Genomic DNA, 12,884 nt, shown 5'->3' on the forward strand with positions numbered 1-12,884 from the left:
AAATTATATAGTAATGGACTTGAAAATTGTTAAATTTGCCTTAAAATTAGAATTGAATATTTATTTTTATTTTTCACTAAATTGTTGAAATAATAAAAATGAAAAATATTATGGGAAAATTTTTATGGCTGAAATGTTACTGTAAATTTGAGCCACACATATATTTTTTTTGGATTTATAACTCATAATTATAAGTTTAAATTTTTATTTTTAAAGTGTAAGATTATACTGATATAAATTATATAATAATAGACTAAAAAAATATTAAATTTGCTTTAAAATTAATATTGAATATGAGAAATTTATATTATATTAATTTTAAAAATTTTAATAAATTGTAAAATAAATTTGTCTAATATTTTTATTTTTCATTAAATTGTTGAAATAGTAAAAATGAAAAATATTATGGGAAAAGTTTTATGGCTGAAATGTTACTTTAAATTTGACCCACACATATATTTTTTAGATTTACCACTCATAATATTTAGAAAAGAGGTAATTTCCTAATTTCATAAATTTATGCCATTCCGATTAAAATTCGGACGTTAGACCACATGCATGACCGTTCTGTTCTCTCTCGCCGGACAATCTCAACTTATTTTAGAAATTGCCAAATTTATTCATTCATTTTTGTATAAATTTACCCAATCCAAAATCTAAAAAATCCACGGGCTTATAGATAAATTGAAATCGTGAAGAAGAGCAAAAACCTGAAAATTAGAAGAGAAGCGAGCAGTTAGGAAAGGAGCAAGCGATGAGCAGCGGCCGATCCGTCGACGACAAAATCTCCAAAGAACTCAAATCGCTTTCGCTCCGTGGCCCCGCCGGAGGCAGCGGCAGAGGCGGAGGGATTTTGCTGGATGAGGAGGATGTGGCAATCCGGTTTGCTAACGTGAGGAAGAAGGGCTTCAAGCTCTGGGAGAGGGTGAAAGGACGAATGATCAACATACTGGACGGTCTAGAACTCCACACCGGCGTATTCTCCGCTGCCGAGCAGCGGAGGATCGTCGATTGCGTCTATGATTTCCAGGAAAAGGGGCGTAAGGGGAAGCTTAGAGGTATTCTTATCATGTTCTAAGTTTTTTTTTCTATAGTTATTATATTCAGTGGCAGAGCGGTATTTTTTTTGTGGCTCAATTATGATTGCTAAAAATATCATCAATTTTTTTTTCATTCAGGTTTTAAAAATCTTTTTTTATTAGACTTGTTATAAGAAAAATATATATTATATAATAAAAAAAATGCATTGGTTTACGGTTTACCTCTTTTATGTAAAATGGCCAAAAAAAGCCTTTTCCCATTAATCCCAACCTCCTAATCTTCTAGCTTTTCCATACTACAATATGAGGTTAAAGTTCACCAATTTGCTTTTCTTTATGATTTCATCTGTAATTTGCTTCTAAATATTGATCTCTATTCCTATTTGATGAGTTGATCCTTAGAATTTACTTATATTTGCAGAGCGCACATATTTAGAGCCTAGAAAGTGGATGCGAGGTAAAGGACGTGTCACGATACAATTTGGTTGTTGTTACAATTATGCATTGGTATCACTCTATCTGTTTCTTCCTTATCTTGTTGGTCTCTTAGGCTTTGTTTGGGACAGCTTTCTTACCGCTTCTTAAAACTGTTTTCTAGGAAAAAAATTAAATTTGTTGTACTAGAAAATTGTTTTAAGAAGCAGCAAGAAAGTTGACCCAAACAAAACTTTAATCTGTTGATGCACTAATTACCATTTCAAATTGCAGGACAGGAATGGGAATCCCCCTGGCATAATCCGTGATGAGGTAGTCGATCCTATTCCACCATTATTGAAACAAATGATCAAGAGAATGGTTGCTTGGCATGTTCTCCCACCATCATGCATCCCCAACAGCTGCATTGTCAACATTTATGACAAGGATGTCTGCATTTCTCCTCACATTGATCACCATGATTTTGTTCGGCCATTTTGCACTGTCTCTTTCTTGAGTGAATGCAATATCGTTTTTGGAACGCAGTTCAAGACAAATGGACCGGGAGATTTCTCAGGCTCTGCCACCATTCCTTTACCTTTAGGGTATTTGCACCAACTTCTAAACTTGAATAAATAAAACAAATTTCAACAAGTATTAAATCAAGTTTTGCAACATAAATTTGAATTACTATTATGACATACAGGTCTGTACTTGTTTTGAATGGAAATGGTGCTGATGTTGCTAAGCATTGTGTTCCTGTTGTACCTACACGAAGGTGAATATGTTGGGATTGAGCTTATAGTTTGCATTTACAATTGAGTTTATTTTTGCTGACAACCATTTAATTTCTGAACAGGATTTCGATTACATTTAGGAAGATGGATGACTCAAAGATTCCATATGGTTTCATTCCTGATCCTGAACTACAAAATCTTCGCCCATTGTCACTACGAGGACAAAACCATCCCATCCAACAAGATCAACAAGATGAACCACCTAAAAATGCCCAGCATTCACAAAAAGTTCAACCAACTCAAAAAGCTCAGCAAGCACAAAAAATTATACAATCGATTGCTCTACAAAGACATATGCAACTAAGTGAAGATGATTTTCTACCGTTGAGCTCCAACACAACAGTACAGTTCCGTCGCAAGTGACACTTTTCCTCCTATGTGATGAGATTCAATTGAAGCTGGTGTTGTTTACAAAGCTGTTTTCCACAGTTCAAGGCTCTGTTGTGAGCTTATATATATATTACTAGGAAAAAGTTTATTACTCTATTTTATAGGTCAAAGAGAGTAAATTGTATTAAAGAAGTTAGTTACCAACTATAATTTTTTTTGTAATCCATTTGTAATCATTTTACTATGTGGTGTTGTTATAATACTTGAGTTGTCAATATGAGATCTCGGGTCGATTATATTTATGTTTGGTTTTGGATTACTTTTTTATTATTTTTTTTTTCAAATCTCAATCACAATTTATGTTGGCCGATGTTTTTTAGCTACTTCTAAAAAAATTATTCTAAGAGGTTTTTTGAAACAATTTCAAAAAGTTATTTTCTCTAAAGCAGTTTTAAACCAACAAGAAAACCATCCAGAATGAAGTCTTGGGATTACGGGTGTCAATTTCGGGTCACGGGTCGGGTTGGGGTCGAAATCGAAACTAACACGGCACTATTCATGTTGGGGGTCAACACGACCCGTTTTTGCAAATGGGTCAATTTTTCGGATATGATCCAGACCCACTTCGGGTTCGGGTCAACTAGACCCATTTTGCGGGTTCAATTTTCAGACTTGAACCCAAACCCATTTCTGGTTCGGGTCAACCCGACCCGACCCGCTTCGGTGCAGGCAACGCTTCTTTTGGCGATTAGATGACTTCGATCCTTTGGCATTTTCGGCAAGGCCACACGCGATTCAGCCCTCCGGCTGTCCAGTAGTGGGAGATGGCAGCGGCCGCCGCGGGGCAGCGACAAACAGTGCAGGCAACACACGGTCGCGTGGCACTAGGGATGGCTGCGACAATGATATATAATTGGAACCAAAGAGAGAGGGAACAAAAAGCCAAATTTAGCTTTCCTTCAGAAACAAGAAGCCCATTATTCATTTGTTCTATATAAATTTTGGAGTAAATAATTGCTGTCAGAAACTTCTTCCCAGCTTTGGACGAGCATGCTTGAAACCTAAACTTGGACAAGCCAGGGAAATACATTTTTTTTTGCTAAACCACTTTTGACTCTATTTCGAAGGCTTTTCACATGGGTGAGATTAAAGTTTCATTTGGATAATTTTCTTACTGTTTTTTAAAGTAATTTTTAATATAAAATTTTTTTTAAACTATATATTTATGTACTAAAAAGTTGATTTAGAAAATAGTAAGAAAGCCATCTCAAACAAAACCCAAGTAAATAAAGTCTAGCGATTGCGCATAGCCTTATGCTGTTTTTATTATGCTTGTTAATATTTAGTTTTAGCTGTTAATTATCTTTGATCACTTTAGATAACTTACTAATGTTTCATATTACTAAATATTTTTTATCCCGATATATCACTTTGAAATTCATATGATTAAGAACAGATTTTGTCAAATTTTAGATCTTAAAACACTCTAAAATTTTAGATCTTAAAACAGTATATAAAATTCATTTGACTATGAGATTATATGAACAATATAATACTGTGGAAGAACCTTTTTCAATTGTGGTATTATTATTAGGTTCACCCCCAAACTAAACAAATATATAATAGTTGTTAAGTGGTCAATTTAAAATCTATTTTGCATGTGTCCATAAAAAAATATTTTCTACAATCATATTGGTATAATAATCTCTATCATAGTATTGAATTTGAATAACTTTTAGGACTTTTACATACATAACACTTTAAACTATTGAAAATATATAACTAACACCTACATTAATATTTACTTATCTACCACTCCGTTACACATACTGTCACAATCCCGTCACTCTCAGTGGCCACCTTCACCTCCAGTGCCCTCCGCGGCGCCATCCAGCTCAACAGCGGCCAAACTTGGACCAACACGCCCAGCCATGACCACCGGCGGCTGAGTGTGGGTCTGCACCGGCTGCTCCTTTAACGCCTCCAGAAACGAACAATTTTGACACTAGTGACTGCAGCGACAAAGTCTCCTGCACCGCCTACGACTCGCCGCCGAACACCTTGGCCGAATTCTCCCTCAACCAGTTCTCCAATCTCTACATCATCTTTGGACGTGTCTACGTCGCCGAGTTCAAAGGCGTCAAATTCTGCGTCAAATCATTCTCCGGCGGGATTCACTACAGGAAAAATCACCCAAAACTGGCGATTTTTCCGGCGGTTTGGGATGAAAATCGGTGGTTGGTATATACCGTCGGCTTTGCGGCGGGTGATGAACCGCCGGAAAAAATTGGCGTAGGAACTATTACCGGTGGATCCATTAGCCGACGGTGTTCCGACGGCCTAGACCGCCGGATATTCTACTGTTTTGTGCCGGCGATGTTCCGGCCGATTTACCGCCCGGTCAAAATACCGACGACATACCGGCGAGTCCTTCAACGACGGCTTACCGGAGGTTTCAGCGGCCGACGTGAGGAACTTAACTGCCGGGTGCGTCGGTAATACACCGGCGGTTAATACCGCAGGTAATCGGCATTTTTCCTTCGAAATATTCGTTCGGATGGGAAAATGCATTGAGGGATAGTACCAACAGTAAGCACAATCACATAGCCTTCTCCCTCCTAGCCTGCATCTCCAAGGCCTGCTCCATCCTCGATGTCCCGTCGCTAATCTCAATTTCCTCTTGGTTTTCGATTCCCCACTAGCCTTCTCCCTCTTAGCTATGAAGCAGACTAACTGGCAACAATGGTGGGTTGCTAGATGGGATTTGGAGCCCCGAAATTTGTTGGGAGCAATAGTGCCAAGCTACACTACAAGCTAAAATCTCAGCCCAAACAGGTCCACTCGCAGTAATTAACACGCCTACGTGAGTCTGGCTCCTCGCAAGCGCCAACCACTCCCTGGTAAGAATATCCGGATATAAATCATATAATGATAGACTTGAAATTAATGAATTTGCTTTAAGATTAATATTAAATATGATAATTTTATATTAATTTAATTTTAAAATAAGTTTTTTCTGTTATTTTATTTATTTTTCACTATATTGTAGAAATATAAAATAAAAAATATTTGGGCAAAATTTATGGCCTAAACTATTACTGAAAATTTTGAGTATATATATATATTAGGGGTGTCAATTTCGGGTCACGGTCGGGGTCAGGTTCGAAACCCGAAATCGACCCGACACTATTTCGTGTTCAACACGAACCCGACCCGTTTTTTGCAAACGGGGTCAACTTTTGGGACTCGACCCAACCCGCTTCGGGTTCGGTTCAACCGACCAGACACGGATTTGTGCGATTTGGCTGAAGAAGCGCGCGAAGATAGCTGGCAAATGGGTTTGGGGACATGCGCGACTGCTTGATGCAGTGACTCCGTTTGCGGGCGTGCGAGGGCAACAGTCACTGGAAGCCACTGCACGAATGTTTCAACTAGTTACATGCTTGTGAAATCCTTGCGCGAATCCTTGTGTCTCCGTTTGCGGGCGTGCAACGTGCGAGGTGCGGGAAACATTCCGGGCGCGTTGAGCCTTGAGCCAGCTTGACTCTAAATGGCGAACGCGGATGCACACGCGAACACGACATCCGCGACACTACGGACGCGACACATGAGGACGACGTGATGGATGGGATGTGAAATGACGCGAGCCCGGCAAACTGGGTTGATTCCGGGTTTCCGGGTCAACCCGAACCCGACCTGATTTTACAAACGGGATGAAACTCTAACCCGAACCCGATCCGGTTCGGTTTCGGGTTGACCCGAACTCAAAATTTTCATGTCGGGTTCAATCGGATTTTCGTGTCGTGTCTAATATTGACACTCCTAATATATATAGAGAGATTTATCTCTTATAATCTTAAAAAGAATGGGTTAATTTGTAATTTCATAAAATTTTTCCAGGCAGATTAAAACTCGGACGTATAACCACGTGCGTCACCGTCCGTTTTTGCCGGACAATCTCAACTTATTTTTAGAAATTGCCAAATTTATTTATTCTTTTTTTTTAATTGACCAACTCAAAAATCTAAAAAAATTATTCTCAACATCTTTACTCGTTTATGCCGCTGGCTGCTTCCACGGGCTTATAAATATATTGTAATTGTAAAGAAGAGCAAAAACCCGGAAAATACAAGAGAAGCGAGCAGCCAGGAAAGGGGAAGCGATGGCCGCCGGCCGATCTGTGCACAAAATCTCCGAAGAACTCAAATCGCTTACACTCCGTGGCCCCGCTGGAGGGATTTTGCTGGATGAGGACGATGAGGCAGTCCGGTTTGCTAACGTGAGGAAGAATGACTTCAAGCACTGGGAGAGGGTGAGGGGACGACTGATCAACATCCTGGACGGTCTAGAACTCCATACCAGCGTATTCTCCTCCGCCGAGCAGCGGAGGATCGTCGATTGCGTCTATGATTTCCAGGAAAAGGGGCGTAAGGGCCGGCTTAGAGGTATATTTATCGTGTTCTTGGTTTTTTTTCTGAAATTTTCAGAATTTAGATAAAATTGATTGATTTTAGTTATAGGTCGATTTTGCTATTATTTAGTCCATCGGGATAGAATACATATATATTCAGCGGCGGAGCGGTATTTTTTGTGGCTCAATTATGAATGCTAAAAATATTATCAAACTTTTTTCATCCATGATTTGAGACCGATATCAAAGGTTTTAAAAAAAAAAATTTATTAGACTTTTTATAAGAAAAATATAAATTATATAATAAAAAAAGCATCGATCGGTTTATCTCTTTTATAAAATGGCCAAAAAAAGCATTTGCCCATTAATCTCCGCCTCCTAATATTCTAGCTTTCCCATACTACAAAATGAGGTTAAAGTTCACCAAATTGATTTTCTTTATGATTTCATATGTAAGCTGCTTCTAAATATTGCTCCCTATGCCTTTTTGATAACTTGATATTTGGAATTTATTTATATTGGTAGAGCGCACGTATTTAAAGCCTAAAAAGTGGATGCGAGGCAAAGGACGTGTCACAATACAGTTTGGTTGTTGTTACAATAATGCAGTGGTATCACTCTATCTATTTCTTCCTTATCTTGTTAGTCTCTTAGGATTCATTTGGGATGACTTTCTTACTGCTTTTTAGTTAATACTAAAAAGCTGTTTTATGAAAAAGCAAGAAAGACATTCCAAACGTAACCTTAATCTATTGATGCACTAATTACCATTTCAAATTGCAGGACGGGAATGAGAATCCCCCTGGCATAATCCGCGATGAGGAAGTCGATCCTATCCCACCATTATTGAAACAAATGATCAAGAGAATGGTTGCTTGGCATGTTCTCTCACCATTCTGCATCCCCAACAGCTGTATTGTCAACATTTATGATAGGGATGACTGCATTCCTCCTCACATTGATCACCATGACTTTGTTCGGCCATTTTGCACGGTCTCTTTCTTGAGTGAATGCAACATCATTTTTGGAACGGAGTTGAAGATAAATGGACCAGGAGATTTCTCAGGCTCTGCCTCCATTCCTTTGCCTTTAGGGTATTTACACCAACTTTAAACTTGAATAACTTGCATCATATTCCAAGTATTCATGAAGAAATAACATAAATTTCAACAAGTATTAAAACAGGTTTTGCAACAGTAATCTGAATTACTATTATGACATACAGGTCTGTTCTTGTTTTGAATGGAAATAGTGTTTTGTTGCTAAGCATTGTGTTCCTGTTGTACTATGCGAAGGTGAATATACTTGGATTGAGCTCATAGTTTGCATTTGCGATTGAGTTTTTTTTTTTTTTTTTTTTTTTTTTTTTTTTTTGACAATCATTTAATTTCTGAGCAGGATTTCAATTACGTTTAGGAAGATGGATGACTCGAAGATCCCATATGATTTCATTCAAGATCATGATCTGCAAAATCTTTGTCCATTGTCATTACGAGGACAACAACATCCCAACATTCTTCCACTCCGGCAAGATAAGCAAGATGAATCACCTAAAAATGCTCAACCTTCACCAAAAGTTCAACAAGCTCAAAAAGCTCAGCAAGCACAAAATGTTTTACAATCGCTAGCTTTACAGAGACCTATGCAACTAAGTGAAGATGATTTTCCACCGCTGAGCTCCAACACAATAGTGCTGTCCCGTCGCAAGTGACACTTTTCCTCTTATGTGATGGGATTCAACTGAAACTGAGGTTGTTTACAAAGCTGTTTTCCACTGTTCATGGCTCTACTGTGAGCTTTTTTTTTTTTTTTTTATGTTTTACTAGGTAAAAGTTTATTACTCTATTTTATAGGTCAAAGAGAGTAAATTGTATTGAAGAAGTTAGTTACCAACTATAATTCTTTTTGTAATCCTTTTGTAATCATTTTACTAGGTGGTGTTGTTATAATAGTTTTGTAAATATGAGATCTCAGGTCGATTATATTTATATTTGGTTTGGGACAATCTTTTTACTATTTTATTTTTTCAAATCACAATCACAGTTTATGTTTGACCAATGCTTTTTAGCTATTTCAAAAAAAATTTGTTCTAAGAGATTTTTAACAACAATTTTAAAAAGTTACATTCTCCATAGCATTTTTATAAAACATTAAGAAAACCTTTCCAAGTGAAACTTTGGGATAGTTTTCTTACTGTTTTCTACGTCAGCTTTCAATTAAAAAAAAATATTTAAAGCACCAAACAAATAGTTGTCAAATGCGATTCCCAAATGAAACCTTATTCTATTGTTTTGAGGTCAGTAGATTTTGGACTACAATGATATATATTGGAAACAAAAGAGAAGAGATTATTGCGTGCGGCGTCCGGAGGCAAATTCGGATGCGTCACGTCTCCCGGGGCCAAGCGTCTCACTCCGATGCACCGGGTCCCGGGTGATGTGGCATGTCCGAATTCGCCTTTGTACAAATTTGAATGCCACACGTAATAATTTTTCACCCACAAAAGGAAATAAAAATCCAAATTTAGCTTTGCTTGAGAACTAGGAAGCCCATTGTTCATTTGTTCTATAGGAATTTTGGAGTTAATAATTGCTATCAGTCATCAGAAACTTCTTTCCAGCTCTGGACGAGCATGCCTGAATGACATAAGTTGGACAAGCCAGGAAAGAAATTTTCTTCTAAAACCCATCTGACTATTAGAAAGGCTTTCAAATTGGGAGATTAAGGTTTTGTTTGTGACATTTTTGTTACTGATTTTTAAAATAATTTTTTAGTATTAATTTTTTTTGAAATATAATTTTATGTATAAAAAAATTTATTTTAAAAAATAATAAAAAAGCCGTATCAAATGTAACCTAAGTAAATAAAGTCTCATAATTGCATAGCTTATGAGTTTTTATTATGCTTGCTAATCTTTAGTTTTACTTGTTAATTATCTTTGATCACTTTAAATAACTAACTAAATGTTTCAAAATACTAAATATTTTTTCATCCCGATATATCACTATAAAATTCATTTTTTTTTCACTGGAAAATTCATATGATTAAGCACGGATTTCATCAAATTTTAGATTTTAAAACACTCTAAAATTTGGACAAAAAATTTTTATAATTTAACTCTAAGATTATTGCCCCCCGCCCCCTTAATTTAATTTTTGTCCCCAGCCGACATTTTTTCTTGCAATTTTCCCCTCAAAAAATTGGAAAGCCACTTGACCTCCAGCTATTTCATCCGATTATGTTGAACTTTTCTAACACTAGCAAAAAAGTCTATGAAAAACAATTATGTGTAAAATAAATTATTTTTAAACCCTTATATATATTTTTTATTTTCTTACAATTTTGTCATGTACCCCTCCAAGAATAAGGCTAATTCTGCCCCTAATGCCCATCATCAAATATACAATGTAAATACTTAGAAACATCATAAAACAAAAAATATATATATATATTCCACGAATCTAAAATAAATAGTTGTTGAGTGATCAATTTAAAATGTGTTCGGCATTATCATAAAAAAATTATTTTTCTACAATCATATTGGTTAATAATATCTATCCTAGTATTGAATGAGAATAACTTTTAGGATTTACATGACAATTTAATATTTGTTTTTCTGCAGACATTTATGATTTCGAGATTTTGGTTTGGAAGATTCTGTGTCATCTATGTTGAAACTAATCAATTTTATCTATGTAATCCTTCAAATACTGTTCTATTATTTATCTATCATGATTTATAATTGAGGGATGCGGCTATCTTGGCTTGTTGATGCGAGCTTTCCTGTACTCAAGAACAGAGAAAACAAAGGTGAAGAAAACCAAAACCCAGAGAGGAAAATGTGCATCTTCGCTATCTTCTTCTGTGTAAAACAGTACACTATTATATAGATGGAAAGCATATTAGAAAAGGTGAGAAAGAGGTAATGCATTGCTGCAGGCATTTCATTTTCCAGGCGCTAGTGGCGTACGGAGTGCAGTCATGTGTTCTGCTCACCCTCAGAACACTTTAATAGGCCCCCACAAGCTGATGGTATCGGAGAAACCATAAACTTATCACGAAGTAGATTATACCTAAGACGAGGCAACGTCTTGGTAAATATATCTGCAACTTGATCCTGGGAGTTGATATGTTGAACTATAATGGAATTAGACTTGATACAATCCGGAATGAAGTGGTAATCAGCCTCTATATGTGTCGTCCGGGCATGAAAAACCGGATTATGAGCAAGGGCAATGGTTGCACATTGTCACAATGTAGAGATGTAGGAGTGGAAGTGGAAAACTGAAATTCAGCAAGTAACCGCCGGGTCCAAACTATGTCTGTTGCTATAGTGGCCAATGCTCGATATTGATCAGCTTCCGTAGAGGAGCGAGCAACAACTGGTTGCTTTTTAACATACCAAAGGAGCGAGCAACAATTGGTTGCTTTTTAACATACCAAGAAAGGAGAGTATCTCCCAAAAATAAACAATAACCAGTGGTTGATTTTCTATCAATTGGATCGCTAGCCCAATCAGAGTCAGCATAGGCACATAAGGAAGAGTAGGTATTGTTGATAGGAAGACCAAAGTTGACCGTGCCTCGTAGATATCTCAGAAGATGTTTTAGAGCTTGAAAGTGGTGCCGAAGTGGAGTATGCATAGATTGACATAGTTTGTTAACAACATAAGAAATATCTGACCTAGTTAAGGTTAAATATTGTAAGGCACCCACAGTATGACGATAAAATTCGGGATTGTCAAATAATAAAAGAGATGTGTTGTCCACCACTGGTTTCAAAGAAAGTAGAGCGACGACTAGTTTGCCCGTTGAAGAATATCTGAAACATAGGAAGCCTGATTGAGATGAAAACCTGTAGGAGTCGGTATAGCTTGAATACCGAGAAAGTTGTTCATATTCCTAGTTGCGAAGTTGAAAATTGTGTTGAAGATTACTGAGCAAAGTTTTAATAGCAGTTGGACTACTTCATGTTAACAAAATGTCATCCGCATATACTAGCAAATATATATGATGGCACAGACTAGTATAAATAAGTAAAGAATCGGCATCACTATGACGAAAACCCAAAGACTGCAAATGTGTTGGTAAACTTTGCAAGCCACATACGAGGGGATTTTTTAAGGCCATAAATGGCCTTATGAAGCCGACACACAAATCGGGATGTTGAGGATCTTTAAAGCCAAGTGGCTGCTGCATATAGAAAGACTCATGTAAATCTCCATGTAAAAATGCATTGGAGACATCCAATTGAGTGATAGGCCAGTGACGATGAACAGTTGCAACGATGAAGAGACGAATTGTAGAAACTTTAGCCACAGGACTAAATGTTTCCGTATAGTCAATGCCATATTCATGACAAAAATCATGAGCAACAATGTGAGCTTTGTGTCTAGCAATAGAGCCGTCGGAGTGTCGTTTAGTTTTATAGATTCATTTGCAGCCTAAAACAACTTGATTTGGCGGTGATTCAACTAGATCCCAAGTGCCATGAGCTTGAAGAGTTTGAAATTCAGTAGACATGGCATCTCACCAGCATTGGTGTTTAACGGCCGCCGAATAACAGGTTGGATCAGGAAATTCAGTAAGTTTATGCTGAAGATTAAATTGTTGCTTGGGTTTTAGACTGCCGGTTTTGAGACGAGTCACCATGGGATGTCTCGGTTGAGGTAAAACAGAGGGCAATGTATCAGGTAGAGTAGAGTTAGCTTGTTGAATTGGTAGTATATGGGAAGAATGTTGTGGTGCAGAAATATCAGTAAGTTGAGGTACTGGCAAATCGGGTGAGGTGGAAGGAGAATGCGTGGGTTCACTAGGGAGAGAGTTAGGTGTTGCTGAAGAATTATCAAGAAGAGTATATGGAACAAGACTAAGCGGTGCTGTTATGGAAGTG

General features: G+C 37.2%; 2 protein-coding genes across 2 annotated transcripts; both read left to right on the plus strand.

Annotated features, from left to right (window-relative positions):
- Positions 1 to 582: 582 nt before the first annotated feature.
- LOC110093439 lies at positions 583 to 6,125 on the plus strand. Its single transcript, XM_028695113.1, has 7 exons — positions 583 to 1,058; positions 1,462 to 1,547; positions 1,749 to 2,059; positions 2,161 to 2,232; positions 2,314 to 2,610; positions 4,600 to 5,076; positions 5,951 to 6,125. Exons 1-7 carry the CDS (start codon positions 755 to 757, stop codon positions 6,123 to 6,125), a joined length of 1,722 nt encoding a protein of 573 aa, XP_028550946.1. The 5' UTR covers positions 583 to 754.
- A 593-nt stretch (positions 6,126 to 6,718) lies between these two features.
- LOC110093443 (RNA demethylase ALKBH9B-like) lies at positions 6,719 to 8,987 on the plus strand. The gene is made up of 5 exons (XM_020818333.2): positions 6,719 to 7,026; positions 7,518 to 7,603; positions 7,776 to 8,086; positions 8,218 to 8,287; positions 8,391 to 8,987. The coding sequence occupies exons 1-5, from the start codon at positions 6,744 to 6,746 to the stop codon at positions 8,406 to 8,408; spliced, it is 768 nt and encodes a 255-aa protein (XP_020673992.1). The 5' UTR covers positions 6,719 to 6,743; the 3' UTR covers positions 8,409 to 8,987.
- The last annotated feature ends 3,897 nt before the right edge of the window (positions 8,988 to 12,884 follow it).

This window comes from Dendrobium catenatum, unplaced genomic scaffold, assembly GCF_001605985.2.
Source record: "Dendrobium catenatum unplaced genomic scaffold, ASM160598v2 fragScaff_scaffold_3, whole genome shotgun sequence".
Lineage (NCBI taxonomy): Eukaryota > Viridiplantae > Streptophyta > Magnoliopsida > Asparagales > Orchidaceae > Dendrobium > Dendrobium catenatum.